The 21,608-nt window shown below is 36.8% G+C and overlaps 1 protein-coding gene across 9 annotated transcripts in view; it reads left to right on the forward strand.

Annotated features, from left to right (window-relative positions):
• Positions 1-21,608, forward strand: part of COL11A1 (collagen type XI alpha 1 chain) — a 256,244-nt gene that overhangs the window by 78,806 nt on the left and 155,830 nt on the right. Inside the window, exons 6-15 of one of the 9 annotated variants that reach the window (XM_090048879.1) lie at positions 5,220-5,336; positions 5,600-5,752; positions 5,943-6,041; positions 9,986-10,240; positions 13,178-13,240; positions 15,795-15,836; positions 16,277-16,339; positions 18,982-19,056; positions 20,341-20,424; positions 21,309-21,365. In XM_090048879.1, the coding sequence (XP_089905005.1) occupies positions 5,220-5,336; positions 5,600-5,752; positions 5,943-6,041; positions 9,986-10,240; positions 13,178-13,240; positions 15,795-15,836; positions 16,277-16,339; positions 18,982-19,056; positions 20,341-20,424; positions 21,309-21,365 (1,008 nt within the window). The remainder of the gene's footprint in view (positions 1-5,219; positions 5,337-5,599; positions 5,753-5,942; positions 6,042-9,985; positions 10,241-13,177; positions 13,241-15,794; positions 15,837-16,276; positions 16,340-18,981; positions 19,057-20,340; positions 20,425-21,308; positions 21,366-21,608) is intronic. The other 8 variants (XM_090048880.1, XM_090048883.1, XM_090048884.1 and 5 more) reach the window with 8 other exon arrangements.

A 21,608-nucleotide genomic window follows, 5' to 3' on the forward strand; every position in this document is an offset into this window, starting at 1 on the left:
AAATTCAGCCAAATTAGAAGCATAGCCAGTTCACAAAAATGAGGGGGAGCGACTTATTATCCACCTAATCCATCTTTCATGATATTGGATTGTACCCTGTAATATATTTTCTAGTATGTTTTCCAGTTTAATTTTTAGTGGCCTCAGCTATGAGGCTTTCCCATCTTCTCTTGGAAGATTATTTCACAGCCTAATAAATCTTACTGTCTGACTTTGCCTGGAGAAATTGCTCCCAAAAGGGAACTATGTTTCATTTGTTTTGGACCAGTCCCAGATTCATGGATTACTTGTAAAAAGTGCAATGTATGTCTTTTAATGATATGTACTTCAGAGTAGAGATGCAAATGTCACCTCTGCCTGCTTCCTGAGAGGCTTGAACCATCTTTTTTGACCATATTAATTGGTCTCCCTTTCAGTTGTTTTGTTGATTAGAAATTTAGGTTTTCCATTGACTAGTGTGAGAGAATTATTTTCATGTTCAGCATAAAGTAATCGGGTACATTTTTGAACTTCAGTCAAGCCAATTAGCAGGCTGTAGTAACATATTTTCTAACAATTAAGGAAAGTATTCTTTCAAGCAATTGATTTAATGCAAAATCATGAACTTTTTGATTACCATTTATCTTTATATGATCTTTCTTTGGGAGCTATTCTTCCCCTTGTGGATTTAAAACACAGTCATCTCTTTAGGGACGGCATTTCCTTCACCTCCATTCACAATTCATCGACAGTGTGATATAAGGACTGTCTTTTTGGTACTTTACTGTTTAGAACTTTCTTACCTCTTCTAGCTGTGACAACTGTGGTGGCCTGTTAATATTGTTTTGGACTTTTAAATATACTCATTTTTTTCTCGGAACCTTTTCTTTATTCTGCTACAGTTTATAACTTGTTAATAGTCCATACACTATTGAGAGGAATCTTAACTTCTTTTTAGCTAGTCAAACTGATTTAACGATATCTTTCAGGATATGGAAATTTGACCTTACTAAAACTACAGTGTGGAATCCTAGAACTCATTTTTCAATCACTTTCTGATATACTTGCAATTGTTTTATCATACCCAGTTACTTGTTGTAGCCATTGTATGAGTATAAACAGCTAACATTCATTGTTTATAGAAATTTTAAAAAGTTAAACTTTCAAGTAATTTCTGTAGCAGCAGCAGCAGCATCCATTTTCCAAGCAAGCCTCCCCTAGGAATATTTAAGCCATTCCTACAGTTGGAATCTCTCTTGTATGTCTCTGACCTGTTGCTTCTGAAATTCATGTGATGAAGAAAACAGTACATCTCTTTAATTGAAACTGTATGATGATCTGGTAGTGTAATATAATCACACGGTTCACTCTGCTAAAGAAGGCATGAGATCATACTGGAAATATTTTATCCCATCAAGGAACACCAAGTTTTATTCTTCCTCTGACTTTTATGAAAACAACCATATGCAATAGTCATTACAAAGATAGCTCAAATGTAAATTACTGGTGGCTTTACACTAGGAGAGAAAAAAAGACAGAACATTGTGTTACCCTTGGAATGTTAATTCCTTCGTACATTTCACTTGCTGCCCCATTTGGAAGTACTAACTGCAGTGTAGACACCGTTTACCACCTTCGTCCTTCCAGCGTCCATGTAAAAGATGGCCCCCTGTGTCTTGTTGTTATTAGCAAATCCATCATTACTGGTATTCGAATGAAACTCAGTTCTGCTTTCTCTTCATTCAGCCCATTTTCAGCCCTTTGCTAAACCTTCACATTATCTGCCACAGTTTGGGATCTGGATAAAAGTCAGTTGAGAACCAGAAGAGATGGATGCAATGCTACTTAATGATGGCAGAATGGTTTTACTCTCGGGAAATCTAAAACCACACCATAAACTGAGGACATCTTATTGAAAATTACCATTTTCATTTAGTGTCTTTTCATATATAGTCTTTCTTTTTTTGTCGTCTATGCCTTTCATGTCTTCTGAGATGACTTTATAATAGCGGCATGGCCTCAGAGCTGCTGCCGCCGCAGGGCTGGGCAGCCAGGTCCCTGAGCTCCAGAGGGCCTGCTGTGCACAGCACGGCCCCAGAGTAGCATGTAGTCACTCTAAGCCTGTGCTGCTTGCAGCTGCTCTGGGATGCAATCTGGGATTGGGTCCTCATGCAATGCATGTGGCCATCTGACGCACCCTGCTTGCTGCCTGTGGGTTGCTCCAAGACCCATGGGCAGCAGCAGGGGCTAAATAATATGGTTCTGTGGGCCAAATCTGGCCCACAGGCTGTATGTTTAATACCCCTGTCCCATAATTCTCATCAACTTACCAACCTTCCAGTCTTAGAGTTGGCATCTGAATGATAGCCTAAATGACCAGCTTTTTTGTGACACATTGTATATTTAAAGCCAGTTTCATTTGCATTAAGTATAAAGGAGTAAAGCATCATCCTGGGAAAGTTATATTTTCCACTTGCTTATGCATGCTGCAGTAGATGCCTCCACATATCCATGCTTTTGTATATGTATTTTATAATTCTCATTCATAAGTGTCTGGTTTTTCAAACTGTGCTTCTGGCATAAGTTAGCATAAATATGAATTTATGCACCATGTTCCCTTTTCATACTAACATAATTGGCACAACTGTTTTTTCCAGTCAACATTTTTGTTTGGTTGTGGCCTTTGAAGAACTTTTCTTAACCTCTGTTGTAATTTTATTAGCCACATATTTGGCACTGTCCAACAAAGCCATTAATTGTTGAACGTCCCGAATGAATGCTGATGTTTACAGCGTCTCAGTTTGTGGAAGGTTCTGTGATACTTGTGAAGTATATATAGTATAATTTGGAGCTATTTAAAAACAAAGTAAATTCCAGTAACATATATTTCTTGAAATTTCCTCTATTGAAATAGTAATATTGTAATTTTATAATATTTTTCTCCATTTACCCCCTGGGATTTTGGATATTCTATTTTAACGCAATTCATATCTAGTATAATGTATTAACTTCAAATGGAAATTACACTGAGGAGAATTTGACACAATTTTTGCCACAGAACTATTTGCATATATATGATTGCTTTCCCTGGTCAGTCAGTCTGGCATACAATTCATAGAATCTTTATTCCCCCTATATTAAAACACTTCACAGACTCTGCAACAGAAGAGAAACAAGCCATTGTTGTGGATTTATACATGTTATAGCACCTCCAAGCAAGTTGTGTACCTTGCTAATTTAAAAGGAATCTTTTAATAGTTATTTTACACTGTTGCTAATGGTCTTAGAGAAGTTTGTCAACATGTTTTGCTTTCATATTTTCAGTGTTACTCTTCATTAGAAACCAATCATGTTTAGCTCAGTTTCCAGGAATGAGAACTCTTTCCTTCCCTTATTTCCTTCTCTATATGAAAATGGTACTGTTGTCTCTGCACAGCTCTGGCAAGATGAGTTGCAAGTTAAAGTTTTTCCATTGACTTCACTGGGAATAACTAAACAGAAAGGGGATGGGAAATAATCATGCATTATTTTAGTCTAAAATGGTACCTGATTTGTTCTATAAATGCAGTGCCATTGATTGTCTGATTGTCAAGTGAATACTCCTACTGATGTCCATGAGCATGTCTACACATGCATTAATGTGCTGTGGTGCATTAATGCGCTGTGGTTACTGCACATTATGTTTAGTACCTGTAATAATAGGTACTAACTAAATGAGCAGTAACTGGTGCTACAGCACAGTAACACCAGCACATGCCTTTCAAGTGACGCTAATGCTTACTAGACTGATTCTGCTGCATATTAGCGCAATACCATGGCTTTCATTGTGACACGCTAATGTGCAGTTAGAATTAGTCAACTATTCATTTAACATCTCGTGTAGATGCGTCCAGTGTCAGAGCCTGGTTTGACCCATGTGCAGTAGTTCATGACAAATAGGTAAATTTAAAAGACAGACATTCAGTAGGAAGGATATTCTTGACCAGTTTATAACAATTGAAAGTTACATTCTAGGCCTAAATAAATCAAAGCTGTGCATTTAAAGTTTCATCCAAAAATATCCTATTTAATTTTGGAGGATATATTTTAAAATTCAAATGCTGCTTTTTTTTTCTTGTCAGTATATCATGTAATAGTTTTATCTATGAAAATAACCATATGCAACATCAACATAAAAAGCATTACTAAAAATATATATTTTCTTTTTTATAAAAACATGATCAATACAATAATTGCACATAATGAAAAAGCAAGATTTCAAAGTGATTGGAGGTCAAATTATTTTGATATTGGTATGAAAATGGGTGCACAGAGTAGAAATGAATACGTTTTGTGTAAGAGGTCATTGACCAGTTAGAGATGCAAAAGCAATAAAATAGCAAAAAGTTAGTCGATTTAGTGGTTCAGCATCAGGTCTTTGCTACTTTTTCACTAAACACTTTTTCCTCACAAACTTGTCTTCAAGGCAAAGGTAGACCTGACCACTATAAGCTGGTAAACTAGCATCTTTCGCAAGATGATGTAAATTACTTTGGGGAAGCAAAGACTAATTTTAATACTTCCTCCAATATTGCTAATACATTTTTTTATGACAATGACATTAAGTATTCTTGTAGATACTTAAATCACATCATAATCATTACCCTGTTGGGAGAAAGAGAGGTGTGGCTGGAGCATGTTGTATGTTGGTGGAACCATGTGATGTAAGAGTTTCTTGAGGGTCATTACTAACAGACAGAGTATATAGCAACATTGAGACTGCTTGCATTTGCACCAAGTGGGCAAACCAGTTCCATTTAATTCTACTTCTAGAAATCACACTCTTCTTGCAGGCAGTATGAAAGTAGGTAGAGACCAAGCTGAAAGGGGTGGAAAGAGACTTTATTATCAAATTATTTGTTCCTAAAATAATCTAAAAATATGTGATTTTGTAAATGCTGGTAGGATCTCCCCATAATCTAAATTATAGCTGACTATTCTGTGCAACCAATAAAAGATTTTTTTTCTTCCGCATCCATTACTTGCTTTTCATGACTTTTGTATTGCATTTTAAAAAAGGAAATAAAAAATTATGCTATTGAGTGCTTTTCTCAATGAATGGACATATCAAATGATTCATGCTTCATCACACTAACATTAAACTTTACTCCCAAGTAAAGGTTAAGATGCTTTCCAATTTGCTAATGTAGTTTGCTGCCACTAACATAGGCATGCCTGATATTTTTCCATTTGCAATGTAGTACCTACCAGAAGATTTAATCGAATATGACTATGAGTATGGGGAAGCAGATTATAAAGAGACTGACACTGTTACAGAGGGACCCCCACTATTTGAAGAGACAGTTGCACAAACTGAGGTAACAAAATCTGGTCCATTTGTCATGTAGTGTCCGTCTGTCTCTTACTGTGTAGTTTCTTATTTTGTGTCATCTTATCTAACTCATTAAATTCCTTTTACTTGCTCCTTTTTCTCATATATATCACTTGTTTTTACTTAGCAGTGGAAAGCCTGATGACTGACAACATTTTGCCTGTGCTGAGCCTCCTTTCATTCATGCTTCCTGCTTTTCTTTCTTATTTTATTTATGTTTTTCCATTCCATCTTTCGCCACATTTGCAGAAAAAGAAAGCCAAAGCCAAAGGGAAGATGACGACAATGGCTGCTTACTCAAAGGACAAACCCAAAAAGATCACAACAAAAAAATCTGAAAAATTTGCATCCAAGAAGAAGAAAAGTTACCAAGAAGCAGCTAAAGGCAAACTAGGGGTAAAGGTAGCAAAGAAATAATCAAGATCTTTCTCTGGCCAAGACCGGAAGATCTCTGATCATGAGACATAACTAGCCCTAACCCCACTAGATGAATACATCTCTGCCTAATGCTGTAATGCAATTAAACAGTGATTCCTGCTGGATCTTTCCCATTTACTACCTTTTTAACAATGTACTTTCTCTTTAACATCAGGCCAACGTTGTTGATGAATTTCAAGAAGAGTATAGTGTAACTGAAAATGACTACAGTTCCCAAACAGAAGTTCCCACCCAGACTACTGAACCAAATGAGGTAATGAGAGTAGGGCACAAGGATGTGGGGGAGGGGGGTTGTAAAATGCAGATGAAGATGCTTATCAGCGCAATGTTAATGGTAAATGAATTACAATTGCTTTGCTTAAAGGAAGGGGGTGTGGATCTCTAAGGTGCCTCCCCTCCCTATCTTCTTTTATAACAGAAGCACATGAAAGGGAAAACTCCTCTTGGTATATGTATCTGGATAATTCTGATCAATGGGATTTTATGCATGAATAGTGAATGTCAAAACTTTTCCTGAGCATACTTCTCTGATGGCCCTGTAGGAGGTTTGTTCAAGTAAAAACGGTGAAGTCCTTGCTCCTGCAAGTCCTTCCTTGTTTCATATAGCACATGGAGTGCAAGGTTGCTGTATCCAATGCAGGTGTGAGTAGGACTACACTTTGTGTGAAAGTAGGAATATGTGCTAGTTATAGTCCTCTGCACTGGTGGGAAGCAAAACCTTCCTACTCCTCCTCTTTACTCTAAGAGTTACAGAGTAAAAAAGAGGCCTGACAACAGAGAATGAGGGTCTCTGGGGAGATATGGTTTTAAATGCAACTAGCAGTAGTTAATCATTTCTCTCCCTACTGCCTAAACAAGTTCCCTTTCTCCATCTTACATACCACTTTCTACCTGGCAGACAAACATGCATTCAAATCTCTGCCCCTCACCTATCATAGATCAGATAGATTTAAAACATACATCTCTCAATCCCTGAGAATCTTCTTTTTTAACTGTAATACCAAAACCATAGCTAAGGGAGAAACTAACTTGTTTGCTATTTTAGTTTTATTTTAGCCAATTGAATTTTTAACTTTGATGTTTACTTCACGTAATTCATAGTATATTGAAGTGAGTTGAATGCCATCACTTTAGCAGTTTTTTTAGCCAAAAAGAACAACGAAAGCCTTTGTTTGTTGTTAAGGTTACATTCATACTAAACATTATTGGTTTGGTTTAGCCAGTAAGTATTTATTTGAGCGGCGCATCTGGAAAAAATCATGTAGTGACTTCAAATCATGCTAAAATTATTACTGCTTGATAACAACAATAAAACACCTAAGCATTATTTTTAAGGAAACATTAATATAAATGTTTTACTTTTGTGTGTATATATATGTCTGCATTCATATAAATATGTATATGTGTGTATATTACATATATATGCATATACACACATTACATATATATATATATATATGTATATATATATAAATTACAGTAAAATGGTTTTTCAGTTTCCTTTTACATAACGCTTTCAAAATGAACATATATTGCTTAAAAGATGTACAAAACTGAACTTTCCTCCTAAAGCTACAATCATAACTCATTCAAGCCAAATATGAAAATTAGTACTGAAATTGCTCATTTTATGCTTTGAACTGTGGAGCAGATGCCAAAAAGTTCATATGATTTAGATAATATGATGAAATACAGAAAGAGAAGTAAGTTGATTTTATTATTTCCTCCATATGCATTTTAGAAGTTAAAATGTAAATATCACGTCTTTATAGCTATTGAGAGCTGAGTTTTAGATTTTGCAATTATCTGGCAGCTATTCATGAGGAAGGGTTCTGTAGTTACACTCCTTGCGTTTTTTACATTGTGTTAGGCAGTAGGGCAATATCTTTACTGTAGTGAGACCGAACCCACAATGCTAAGTTTTTTCTTCAGTGGGAGCCATATGAAGCAATTTTGCATAAAAAACCCAGAAATCAGATCTTTAAAGATAAGTAAAAAAAGGGGTTGATTTCCAAATATTGATTTGATTTATGAATGTATTTGTCTTGGTTCTGATGTACACAATGTAAATTAGAAATAACAATTTTGTAATTTTTGGAACTGCACTGTCCCTAAATTAAAGTAAAATCAGAATTGGACCATCTGTTTTAACTCTTATATTTCAATGGCACCATGATTGGACCCAGCTACCATTAATGATTTTGGATAGCAAAGTCTCCTTGTATGCTGTTTAAAGATGCATCAACTCACTCCAAATAATACTCCAGGGTACACATATAATGTTGAATATTTGGCTGCTTCTGTTTTCAAAATGTTCTTTTCCCAGAGACTTAAAGAAATACAGTTATTTTCTTAAAGATAAAAGTTTTGTACATCTCAGATAAAATGCTTTTAAAATATGTTTGGAGTTATACGAAGATTGCTTGGTTTTAAACTGTGTCATTAAGGATGGAAGTTGCAAGCAAGACTTAGGGCCTTGTTACACTTCTATTTTAGGCAGCTCCTAGAGCTCGTAACATCCAAAACTAGTCTTAAGCACACTTTAGGTAGCTTAAAGTTACATCACTCCAGGGCAGGTTTATCTCTGATCCATGTTACATGGCTCTTGTTCCATTAATGTGTGGCCACTCCCCACAGATAAACTGCCCAAGTTGGAGTCTTCCAACATCCTAGGATACAGTGTCCCCCTACCCTACCATCTTGTTCTGTGTGGACAGACTTTCCACACCTTGAACTCTGCTGCCCAAGGGGTGGTCCTGGCACCAAGCTAACTTCCCTTTCTATCTCTGGGGCTGTGACCTTCCCATTCCCAGTGGTACAACCTCATGCAAACAGTCTGCAGAACACATACCATTTAGCCAGGACACAGGGCATAGACAGGTCCAGGAGTGGTGTCAAGAGGTGATGGCAGGGGAATAAGGTGGGGGCCAGATTGGGTCCCCATTATCTGGGACTTCCTTCCCAGGAAAGGGGCAGTAGCTCCCCAAAAAGCACTGCTCAGCTCCCACCACCCCAGGAAGCATGATCAGCACTCTCATGCCCCAATTCCAAATTAATTTATGTAATTTATTAAAACATGAGACTTGCTTTAATTTACTACTTCTTTATTTCTTTTTGAATTAACTTCTTTTATGTTATCTTTCCTGACTTCCTTCATTTCATCACCCTTTCACTACCCCATTTCCTCCTCCTCCTGTTTCATTACCTACACCTATTCCATTAATTATCTGTCTCCCCTACCAACCCATTTCTCCCACTCCCCTACCTAGAATAGGGCATAGAAGCCTGTCCTGGCATACCAGCCCTGTAGTGGCACCTCACCCCTATAGCTCCTAATCAGGCCCCTGCTCACCAGCCCCCTAGTGGCAAGTAACAGCTGTGCAGGTTGGGATAGTCAGAGAAGTTTTTTAGCCTTAAGGTGTAAGTACTCCAAATATGAGCTAGCACTAACACTGATCAACATTTCAGGAGCTCAAAGTGCAATGTATAACAAGGCCCTTAGCTTTCACCGAAGTTTCAACTTCATCTTCTATGAGTTTTTCAGGTGGAATTTAGTATTATCCAAAAATATATATAAATGGCTATTAAAGCAATGAACCATGATGATGTGTATGTATGATGCATGTACTGCAACATCATTGGAAGGAAAAATGTTGAAACATTCAGCCTGGCATTATTATTCATTGATGGATAAGAATGCTGGATCCAGCTCAAGTAATACTTGCGCTTCCTGCCAATTACAAATTAGAAAGTTGTCGTCTAAACAAATCTAAATAAATCGATAGGTCATTGGGATACTTATGTTCGATTGTATTCCACATAATATATATGTTTGACAACTAAAAGTGTAAAACCAAGCAGGGAAATTTAGATTATATTTGGTACAGAAATAACAGTAAACTAGCAGCTGCACATAGTATATGCATGAACAATTAGAGTTAATGTTTCAGGAAAAAAAGATGTATGAAAACATAAGTTCTTTGTACAAACTTGTGTACATAGAATGATCTTTTAATTACTCTGAAATGCTGGCTTTCTAGTCTTTCAGAATCTAATTGAAAGAAAATATGTATTTGTTTACTATTCTGACTTCTTTTTGACATCATCATGGTCAATCACCAATTGCTTATATTGCTTTACTAACAGTAATACACATCTTCCTCCTATTCCCAAACCTTTGCCTGCTTACATGAATAGCAAAATCCCGTTGAAGAAGTATTTACTGAAGAATACGTAACTGGAGAGGATTATGATTCAGAAAATAAAAAAACTGAGGAAACTGAATATGGAAACAGAAGAGTAGACTTCAGTGAATCTGACCTACTGGTAGATGGAGATTTAGGCGAATATGATTTTTATGAATATAAAGAATATGAAGAAAAACCTACCGATCACACTAATGAGGAGTTTGGTCCAGGTGTTCCAGCAGAGACAGATATCACAGAAACAAGCGTAAGTTGCTTAAAGGCAAATATGATAGAAATAGAAATCAGTTTAATTTTAGCAATTCTTCTTTAGTTGTCTGGATTGCTTGTTATAGTCTTTGGAGCATATAGAACTTGATCCAATGCCCACTGAACATGGTATAAGTGCTGCCATTGCCTTTGGAACAAGCTCAGTGCCTTTTTTGATGAGCCTTTATTTTTATTTATATTAATAATGTTCTTTTTCATAACTTTTGGGGAGTTCTAAGGAAAACTTATGAATTGAATGAAATTATGTATCTTTCTAAATTTTTCTTAATGTAGAAAAATAATAGAAATCTCCCTTACTAGATAAAAATGCATGACTTTTTTCATTGATTTCAAGATCTTTATATAATATTAGGCGATTTATGAGCTCATAAACTTTGTTATGCTAAAAATCAACTGAAATATATAGGACAGACTGAACAGTTTCGGGTCCTGTAATATCCTTTGTAAGAAAAGTATTTGGAGTGGAAACTGAAGGCCATAAATGAATGGTAGAGAATTCTCAGTCTCCCTCTCTGATGCTCTTTTCAAGGGTGAAAGCTTTGTGGCCTTGCAGATTTTTGCTGGCACCAAGACAACAGGGCAATTTTTGTAATTGGAAATAAGATTCAGTATTGACTTTCTTGTCGTTGGCGATGAATAGTGTTCCTCTTCCCAGGATAAAGTCATTGCTTAGTAGAAAGATTTCACATTTTGCTTCAGTGTTATTTCTCTATAAAGGGTACAACCTGGCAGGGAATGTTGCTAATATGGGAAGCAGCTTAACCTCCCCTGTGGATTGAAAAAACCCCTGTGTGTTGTAGAAAGGGAAGATTTTGTGTAATATGCCTGTTCCCTATCCATCCTAGTTTTTTCTTGCACACTCAGTTTGGGATGATTGATTGGACTTGCTTTGAAGTTGATCTCCAGTGCTACCCTTGAGCTTCAGTCCTTTATGTTCAATTTACTGTTTATTTTCCCTCTCTCAATCATGTGGTACAGTTGTATTTGTGACTTAATCGTATTGGTGCCCTGTGACATGGGTTTGGATTTATACTTCTGACATAGATGGTAACAACAGGAAGGATCAAATTCACTCCAGAGGGGAGAGAGTCTGAGAGCCTGTACAGTCCTTGTGAATTAGCTGTGTGCTGCATTAAAAAAACTGTAGAGGAGTTGGTTCTTCTGTAGACACTCAGCCCCGGCATTCATTCTTTTGCATTGTCTTACCTGCAAAAACATTCCTTGACTGTGTTTCTTTCATAATTTGTCTCATCCCTATGGAAACTCATACATTCAAATCATACAAACTTATTTTGATCCATTGACTTATTTCAGTGGACTGAATTGATTTTTTCTTTTGATTTTGAAGAGTAACCACTGCACATTGAAAACCACCATGATCAAAATTTAACTTTACATTTCTCCTCAAAGCATCCAAAAGTATTAGATCACACCAGAGACAAAATGATAAATTCTGTTAAGGAATACGATGGCAGAACTCTTAACAGTAATTGAAATCATGAAACTAGATCTCTGCTCTATCCTGAAAACGTTATATTTCAGAGTCTTCAGCTCTTCAGGATTTATAATAAATATTTTCTTAGTTATATTCACTATCTATAGTCAACAGAGAATTGAAAGCTTAAACACAAGACTGGCTAGACAAAGCCTTGGCTGGAATAATATAACTGGGAAAGGTCCTGCTTTGAGCTGGGGATTGGACTAGATGATCTCCTGAGTAGCTAGGGACAGAAATTACCCATAAACTGGTCTGAGTGATTGGAAACCGGTTCAAATCTGTAACACAAGAGACAGGTCTGGCCCCCAGTCTCTTTTTTGGGTGCTCCCTCCCAGATATCGTTTTGGGGCCCCTGATGGGAAGAAGTTGTCATCGGCAGCGGGAGGAGTGGCGAATGGCCAGATGTGAAGCTGGCTGTGGCAGCAGTAATGCAGAGTGGTAGCAACCATCCATCTCCCTTCCTACAGCACTGATTTGGAGTGTTCAGGGCTGCAGGTGGCCCCTTAGCTGCAGGGCCCCCTCTGGACACAGGTTTTTCAGGATAGGATGGGCCAGCCCTGGCAACAGAAGTTCAGCACACTTAAACTGCTTTCAAAATTGCCAAAACTGGTTTAAGATAAACCTGGGTGGATAGAGTATCAGACTGAACTATTTTAGGTTAAATCAGTTATTGAACTTCTGTCCCAGATCCCCTCCAGGTTCACGTGAACTCACAGTCCCCCAACATCCCGCTGGGTGGGAGGGCTAGCCTTGCCCAGGTTGGCTACTCCAGCTGAGCAGAGAGGTTTGCTATAGCATCCCCTGGCTTCTGGCCTGGGCCACTGTAGGCGTGTGGCTGCGTTTCCAGAATCAGAAGTGAATGTCTGTTCACTGGCTTATCAGTTCAGTCTGTGCAGTTTAAACTAACCTGAAAAGATTGAATTGATTTAGCCTCTGGCTTTTTGACTGTCTGTACTTAGCCCTGAAGTCCCTTCTAACTCTAATTTTCTATGATTCTATGAAATCCCTTTAATGTGACATTTTAACAGCTATAAAGATATCTCTTCATTTATTTTTTAAACACACAGTTAAGCTTTTATCTTGCATGGTTCATTTTAACTGGGAGAAAATTAAACAGAGTGAAAAAAGATTTGTTATGGCAGTGCTAGTATGTGCAGTGCAGTGGCCTGACCAGCATGTTATTTTGTGGTACTGCTGTTTTACAAGCCTACATGAAAACAAAACAAAATATCTTTTGGATTAAACTTTCATTGACTTCAGTGAAATCAACCTCAAGCAACAGTGAAGCAGATGGGGATGCTTGGAAGGCCAAGAGGCAAAATCTCTTTACTCTTACTCCTCCTTCCCTTTCCTTAAGTTATAGACTCCCCGTTCAGAGTGCACAGGATTCTTATGCTTTATTTTATGATCTGAAAGGTGACTGGACATGGTATTTATGGAGAAAAAGGACAGAAGGGGGAACCAGCTGTGATTGAACCTGTAAGTACCTCAGCGGATATTTTTTCTTAAGTTCCCTATGTTTTTCACTGGTACTTTACTTCAGCATTAAACCACATAATTTAAAAACAGGAAGACAATATATTAATTGTGAGGTCCTCCAAGCCTATCAACAGTATTATTATGTGGACTGGCAGCATAAATGATATAGAAAAGCACCACTAACGGCTTCTTGTGTCATTCAAGTTAAGGACAGAAATTACACATAAACCAGTGTAAGTGTTCATAAACTGGTTCAAATCTGTAACACACCAGAAGTTGGGTGCACATAAACTGCTTTCAAAATGACTGAAACTGGTTTAAGAGACACCTGGGTAGATGTAATATCAGACTTAAGTAATTTAGGTTAAATTGGTTTATTAAAATTCTGCCCCAGATCTCCTCTAGGTTCAAGTTAACTCACAAGTCCTCAACATCCCAGGATGCTTTGCATCTTCCCTGCAGCCACTCCCCTCCCCACCTCCCTATGAGGCAGATGGCTAGCCTTGGCCCAATCTGTCTGCTCTAGCCAGGTAGGGAGGCATGCTATAGTACCCTTGCCCTCCTTCTGGCCTGGGCCATTGCAGGCATGTGGCTGCATTTCCAGAATCAAAAGTGAATGTCTGTTCACTTGATTATCAGTTCTATCTATGCAGCTTAGACAAACCTGTGAAGACTGAATCAATTCAGCCTCAGGCATTGGTTGTACTTAGCCTCAAAGGGACAGCTATAATGCCTCCTAAAATATAGAGAAGCTTCTTATGTACAAGAGATGCACCTCTATCTATGCTGTAGTCACTTCAGTGAATGCAGTTCATGTAGACGTACTCAAACTAACCATATACCTCGTGTCTTGAATGTTGCTAACAGTGTAGCTGCAGCAACAGAGGCTCAGTGAGAACATCAAACTTGCCTCAAAAGCTGGGCAAATGCTCAGATGATGAGCTCACTTTGAGCTCTGTGTTGCTGTGCTAGTCTTGCAAATGCTAAGACTGTGTTATTGGGTCAGACTTTTAGCAGGTATCTTTAAGCTTTGGGTAGTCTTTCAAGATCTGCATTGTTATCATTTCATTATTCTATTTGTTTATATGAATGTGTTATTGTAAGCTGCCTTGGGCATTTTTGGAGAGGGAAGCATAGACATCAAATAAATAAAAAAAATAAAGAGTGGTACCCCTGCTAATTAGTTTTAAATGAATTTAGGTACATCTATACAAATTGGACTCAATGCAATGTGTGTCTACCCATATCTTAAAGGAATTGGCTCTGCCTTTTTTTTTTTAAACTTTCCACACCACTCACTGTGAGACCAGCCAATAAAATGTGTATTTTGGTCAATTAATTACTTACTTCTGAAGTGGTAATATGGTTACATAAAAGCATTGCACCATCATGTTACACCAACACTGTGGAACTTTCTGTTGTGAATGCAAGCTTACAAACCATAACATTTGTAGAAATTAGCAATGCTAAGGGAGCATGTGGCCTAAAAAAGCTTCTTAAGCTATAAATAATGATGTGATAGGGAAATTGCTTCTATGAAAAGATATAGTTATGTTGTTGTGTTTTAGTTTAGAAGACTATAATAAACCTGAATTAAAAGAAAAATAGGTTATATTACAAAATATTTTTCTACATTTGTGTAGTGGTTGAATAACTGTTAAAATATGTACTGGAGTTGTACCTGGTGGCTTACCTGCAGCACAGAACTGCAACAGGGATTAGTGCATGCAAAAACAAAATAATTTTAAGAGGAAGTTTAAGAAAATGGGATTAAATGGAAAGGTTGTCTGCAATATTAGGTGATTGAACTTTATTTCCTAGGACACCTTTCTAGTCTTAATACTCCCATCATTAGGTTTAGTATATCCAGAAGTCATTGGTCACAGAAAAAAAATGAGCGGAAGTTGAGACTGTAGTGCAGTGTCAAATGATGTGTGGAGAACTTCAGACTACATTAGCCCACAAAATGACTGTAACTTTAAAACCTGTCATTCCCATCGTGTTAAACATAACCAAATCCCTTGCAATATTGTGTTAAAACAATTGTCATCATGAGTCAAGTAATGTTAGATCCATTGTGACCTGCATTTTTAAAGGCACTGAACTCCTAGGCACAGTTTAGTATTTTCATAATAACACTAAATGACCTGGATAAATTTCAATACACTGGCACTCTTACAGAATAGGACCAAAATAGTATTGAATCAGCATATGTGAGTTGAGTTTGAGTTATGATTGTCTTTATTTTGCAAATGATTTTCTTTAAAAATTGGTAGTACAGGAAAGGTGACATCATTGCCCAGAGTAATTCAGGAAAATTCAGTACAATTAGTTTACCTATATGCTTCAGTGGGTGCACTGGTAAGTGAAGCATGGTCCTTAAGAGAAAATGTTAACCTTGGCTGCTTTGGAGAGTTGTATTTCTGTTTCAGTGAAAACAGGAGTGTCTGGAATAAGAAAATGGTCCCCATTCAAACATAAGACTTAAATTATTTTTCCTGTAATTATTTCTTTTTGACTTCTAAATTTGTTTCTGTTTGTTTTTTTCCTGTAGGGAATGCTTGTTGAAGGACCGCCAGGAGCAAGAGGACCTCCTGTATGTGGCTTGTTTTTATTTATTTGTACTTGCCATTTTATTCGTTTTTTCTCATCTATTAATACCTCCTCCTTTAGGCATTTGATTTGTCTCTTGTGCTTAGGTACATCTATATTAACATAATTCAAATTGAGACATAATTTCTCATAGGTAAAATATACTATTACAGGGTACAGTACGAAAGGGCTTGGTTCTAGTGTGATAATGAGACAAAGCTGGTTGACGATCGATTACTTGTAAAAATTTAACCCTGACTTACTGGTCAGAACTTTTAAAAACTTGGCTATACTTTTTTATAGGAAAAAAACCAAATCTGCCTTAATATTTGGAGATAATTATATATGGGTCTTGAATGTAACCTTTTGCAAAAAAATACACACTTATAAACATTGCTCCAGTTTGTCATACAGCATAATTATTTATGGGTTGTTTTTTCACAGGGTCTTACAGGTCCTCCAGGTTTACAGGGTGCTGTTGGTCCTCCAGGTGATCCTGGTGAAAGGGTAAGTTAATATGTAGATTTTTCAGTAGATTATAGGTTAAGATTATATCTTAAACTGGTTGTTAGTGAAGTTAATGGATGAGATTGTGAACTGGTGCATATTGACACAGCTCAAGAGAAATTGATGGGGATGTACTGATTTATACCCCTGAGAATCTGGGCAAATATCACTTTCAAAGTAGCAATACACAGTGCAAACGTAGGGGGAAAAAGAGGTTAATTGTGTCTCAGTGGTTCTCTCAAGCTAGTTAAATTCAAGGAACACCTGAGAAAATGCCAGCTTTTAGCTTTCACTTGTGTTTTAACTATGGAAAAATAATAGACTGTTTCTTCTGTTGCAAAGAACTGAGAAAAATCTGGAAATTTGAAATAGGAATCTGTAGTGTCAAAGCCATTTTGACCTGTTGTGGCACCCTTCAAAGTCTCTGACACAGCACCTGAGGGTGGTGCGACATCCTGGTTGAGAATTACTGCTCTAACTCTTACTTCATTGTGTTATTTTGCTGCAAACAATTTTAAAATGTAATAAAATAATTGTATCAATCCAATTACATATTCCTTACATAAAGTTGAATGACATTTAATCAAAAATGTTTGAACAATAAATCATTCAAAGATAGGGGCAGACATACTGAAATGCAGTATCGAACTCCATACTGAAATGCCGGAAATAGTGTCCATTCTCCAGTTGAACTATATTGGACATGCTCCAATCTTTACTGGTGCAGCAAAGGACAAATGCATGTCTTAGCCGCATTAAATGACATGGTGTATGAAAAGTTCAGCTCTGACCATACATAATATTAAAATTGTAGTTTTAAAATATTTTTTTTCAACTTGTATATTTAATTCTGCTATTATTTAAAGACTGTATCTTCACAAGTCCTTTGCTAGGTCTATAACTTACATAATTTAAAGAAAGTTTCAATGCATTTAGTTCAAAAAAACTTTCTGCTTCAACTGACATGATGTGAATTTCACTCAGCTTTAAGAATGACAATTTATTGAGGATACTAGCATGCACATGATATATTTGTGTGTAGGAGGCACTGAGAGTACTTCAACAATTCACTGTGTAATTTGTTGTAAAAATAGGACATACTTAGATATGCACATTTGTATTCAATATTTGCTCTTAGAGATTTAATAAATCCATAGAAATGTATCCTTTTATACTGATAAAACTATACAGAAACTTCAAAGCAGCACAGTGAAATCACTTAAGGTGATATTCCTTTTGCCAGTTAAGTGGCAAGTGCACAATAATTTTTTTCTTGAGGCAGACCTCAGACTAGATGTACCAAGTCTCCAATTCTGACTTGGGGTTCAGTCTTAAAGAGTCTTCATAAGGTCACAGGAACCCCAAGAAGTAAGTCATTATGCAAGGTCAAAGTCTAATACTTTAATATTAAGGTAAAAGCCACTTAGAAATTCAGTTTATGCCTGCAAGACAGGTTTCTTTTCTTTAGTTGGGGTTCTTATTTGTTTTGTTTTTCATACTATTAATATAATTGTTTTAATGGTATCTTAAATTTTTCACTTCAATGAAACTTCTATGAAAAAAATTTTCTAAAAAAAAAAATCATTCAAGCAAAGGGCATTGTTCAATTAAACATGTTAAATAGCGAAATTATATCTTCTGATTATGGAAAGATATACTCCAGTTTTGCCACAAGGTCCACAATTTATAGAGCCATCATTGATGATGGAATTCAAATTTTGGTATTAAGTAGAAATGTTGCATCCTGATAATTATAGAGAGTTGCCTCAAATTTATTTATTGACCCAAATTTAAGAGCGCTCATGTTTTACATATGTTTTACATGTGCCCTTAAGAAGAGGACAAGTTTATGCAAAAGTTCCCCTTATGTGCATCACGGAGATGAAGTTCTCCCATAAAAATGGTGCTATGAGGGAAGAAAGTGAAAAACTAATTTAACTAAAGCTTTGTTTGGGACTACAACCACTAACTAATGCCTTGATCACAATCACATGGCCTGATTTAGCTTTACTTCGGTTACTGTACTTTGGGGCCAAGTATAGACATTACACTTTTACCACTATAAATGATTAGAGAGTGGCATATACCCATAACAGAATAGAAGTTTGACACATATAGACTGGTTAAAAAATGGCAGAGCCTGGTCTATGATTTGCCCTCCTCCCTTCCCCACTCAAAGCAAATATGTGTTCTGTTTGCTACCAAGCTAAACCACATCATTTACAGAAAACCACTTAATTTAAATCAATTCTGCCTCCGGCTTTTGAATGTCTGTACCTAGCCCTGGTGGATATAAAACCCATGGCTTTGTAGAGTTTTAAATCCTTTAATATTTTTTAAGTTACACCTTAGCTTCACTTTCCTAGAAGATGTGTAGTGCTTGTTCTTAAAATGGCATCATGTTTGTAATATTCAACAATTAAATTAGTGATGCAGACTTGTCAACCCTCACCTTAATTTATACTGGATTGATAATTGGTGCCTCCAAAATTAATTATGTCTTAGATTCCCACATTGGCCCTTTGAATGACAAAACTTATGAATACAAGTATGGAAACTGGTAGTCCTGTAACTAGCAGGATGTGCTTAGTTCATATAGATGTATCTTCTATAATATTTTTCATTTTCTTTTGTTCTTAAAGGGCCCACCAGGACGTGCTGGCCTTCCAGGAGCTGATGGTTTAGCTGGTCCCCCCGGTACCATGTTAATGTTGCCAGTAAGTCCTATTGTCATTACATGGTAGTCAGTTTTTGTTAAACAATACTTTTGCTTCCAGAAAAGGGAGATGAATCAAGATGAGAAAACAGGTGTCCTATCCTGCAGGTGGTTCTGCCTTTGGCATGCAACATAAAACAGAGATAGTCACTTGTAATCTTTTGAAGGTCATTTAGTATGTTTATAACACAGAAAACATGTCAGCACTTTGCATGGATTGGACATTTCTGATTTCATTCAAGATACTGCAGGTTTTCTTGCTTGAAGGTTTGTAAGCATATTCATCACAGTACTGCTCTCACTAGAGCAGGAGGAGGAATATTCCCAAAGCTATTAAAGCTATCTTACCACAGGGTGGCAAAACATAATATATTACTGAGTGCAAATGAAAACATTTTTTCCTGTAGAATATTGCTTAGGAATTTATAAATAGAATGCAAATTACAATGGAGCTTGTTTGGGGAGATAGACTGGGTATAGATGCTTATTGGTTGCCGTTACTATACTTCCACTGAATGCTTAGGCTTCCCCATACACCAGTTGTATCAGTGAAGAAAGGAGGCAGTTGGAAAATGTATTTGCTGTTTAAAAGAGAATCAATGAATGATTATTAAAATGTGTTATATTTTTGAGCTAGTACTTTCTTGAAAGTTCTCTTAGATAATGTACAGGCATTAATTTATAGAGCTACAAAATGCTGGATCTTTGGGGATGCTTTGTAATATTACAAAATTATAGTGCAATTGGGGCACACAGAAGTGTTATAGCTAAAAAGTTGCCTCAAAAAAGAGCGGTCTAGTAAGGAAATAAGAAGGCTTGATCCTTGGGTTTCCCTGACCCAGGGAAGCTCAATCACTGACAGCCTACCGTAGGCATTTTTCTGCTAGTAACTAAAATTACTTTGGCTTTCGTTACTCAAGATGCATGGCGCATGTTTTTGTTAGTGCTGCTTTGCAGACATTAAACATTGATTCATCTCTTTCATTTGCATTTTAATGGCACGTTACATAAATAATAAGAGGAAAAAAAACCAGACTTCCTGTTTTTACAAAATGTTACCATTTTATTTATATGAGATTAGGCTTGTTCTCAAATTCAGTTATCAGTTGCTTAATATCCACATTAAAACTAACGTCACTGCTTCTCCATCTTTTGGAATGGAATGAGTGACACCAGAGTAAAACTAAAGGAAAAAACCAGGCACAATGCCTTAAGCAGCAGTTTGTACAATTACAGTGAATACCTTGTTTACTTTGACTTCTTTTTTTCCTTTTGATGTTTGTAGTTCCGCTTTGGTGGTGATGGGGAGAAAGGTCCAACAATCTCAGCTCAGGAAGCTCAAGCCCAAGCAATTCTTCAGCAGGCTAGGGTAAGACGGACATTTTTCCTAATGGTCAAGTAAATGTGCCCTAAAAATATATCTGTACTATACTATAGTACTATAGTAGCAGGGACCTTTATAATATATATATGTAGAGGGGAGGGGAGGGAATCTTCATTCACACGTAAGAGCCCTGAATGTAAGGGCAGAATATTTAATAAGTTTGCTAATTCAGTATGGCCAACACAGCATCTAAGCAGAACACTGCAGGACATTGGGCTGATAGTTTGCTGAGATATCCAGATCAGTTTACTTGAATGTTTACTTGCAAGTTCTGTTGATTCTGGAAAGTGTGGTATGACCTCCAGAAAACATATTTAAGGTGAAACCATTTTGCTTCATGCTTTCTGTGTTGTCTAGCCTTCCAAATGGCTTAACTGACGGACAAGTCATCATCAATGTGGCTTAGCTACACAAGCGTGTCTTGAAATATTAGGGCTTCTTGTTTAGCCAATAGTAGAACAGTTTTCAACTACAGACAAAGTTCCAGTTCCTAGTATTACCATTCCCTTGTTAAAATATAATCATGTTCTATAACTCTTCCTACTGAGAGGACAAAACCTACTATGCAAATATAGGCACATTCTATTATAGTCTCAATAAATAGTAAATAATGCAGATATAGGGTAACGTATTGTCTGTACACTTGTGATAGCTCAACGTTTGCTATCTTTCCCTTACGCTTTTTAACACCAGTTGAAAAGCTGAGCAACATAAACATCTATCCATGGCCTAAACAGCTACTTGCACCATCAGTGAATGAATGAATGAATGAATGAATGAATATGCTATTATATAATTCTCATATCTGGTTTTGTAGCTTTCTTGCTTTTTCTTGGAGTATTTTAGTGGGGTTCTTTTTTCATTCACAGATTGCCATGAGAGGGCCACCTGGCCCCATGGGACTCACTGGAAGACCAGGTCCTGTGGTAAGTTACATAAAATGAGGATAACAATTTAAGTATAGATATCAAAAGTCCATGAAAGTAAGCATGCCAAGGAGCTTTTAGATTACTACTCAGTTTGGCACTGTGATCCTGAACCAACATTTGAAAAACACAGCATATGTAAGAAGAGTAGAAAATCGGGTGGGAAGCTGGGCAGTTTCTAAAGTACATGACCAGTCTACTTGTAATTGTAATATTCTCTCTTAGGAAATTGATACTTTGCAG

The sequence above is a fragment of the Crocodylus siamensis genome, chromosome 5 (genome assembly GCF_052110815.1).
Source record: "Crocodylus siamensis isolate JL-2025a chromosome 5, ASM5211081v1, whole genome shotgun sequence".
NCBI lineage: Eukaryota > Metazoa > Chordata > Crocodylia > Crocodylidae > Crocodylus > Crocodylus siamensis.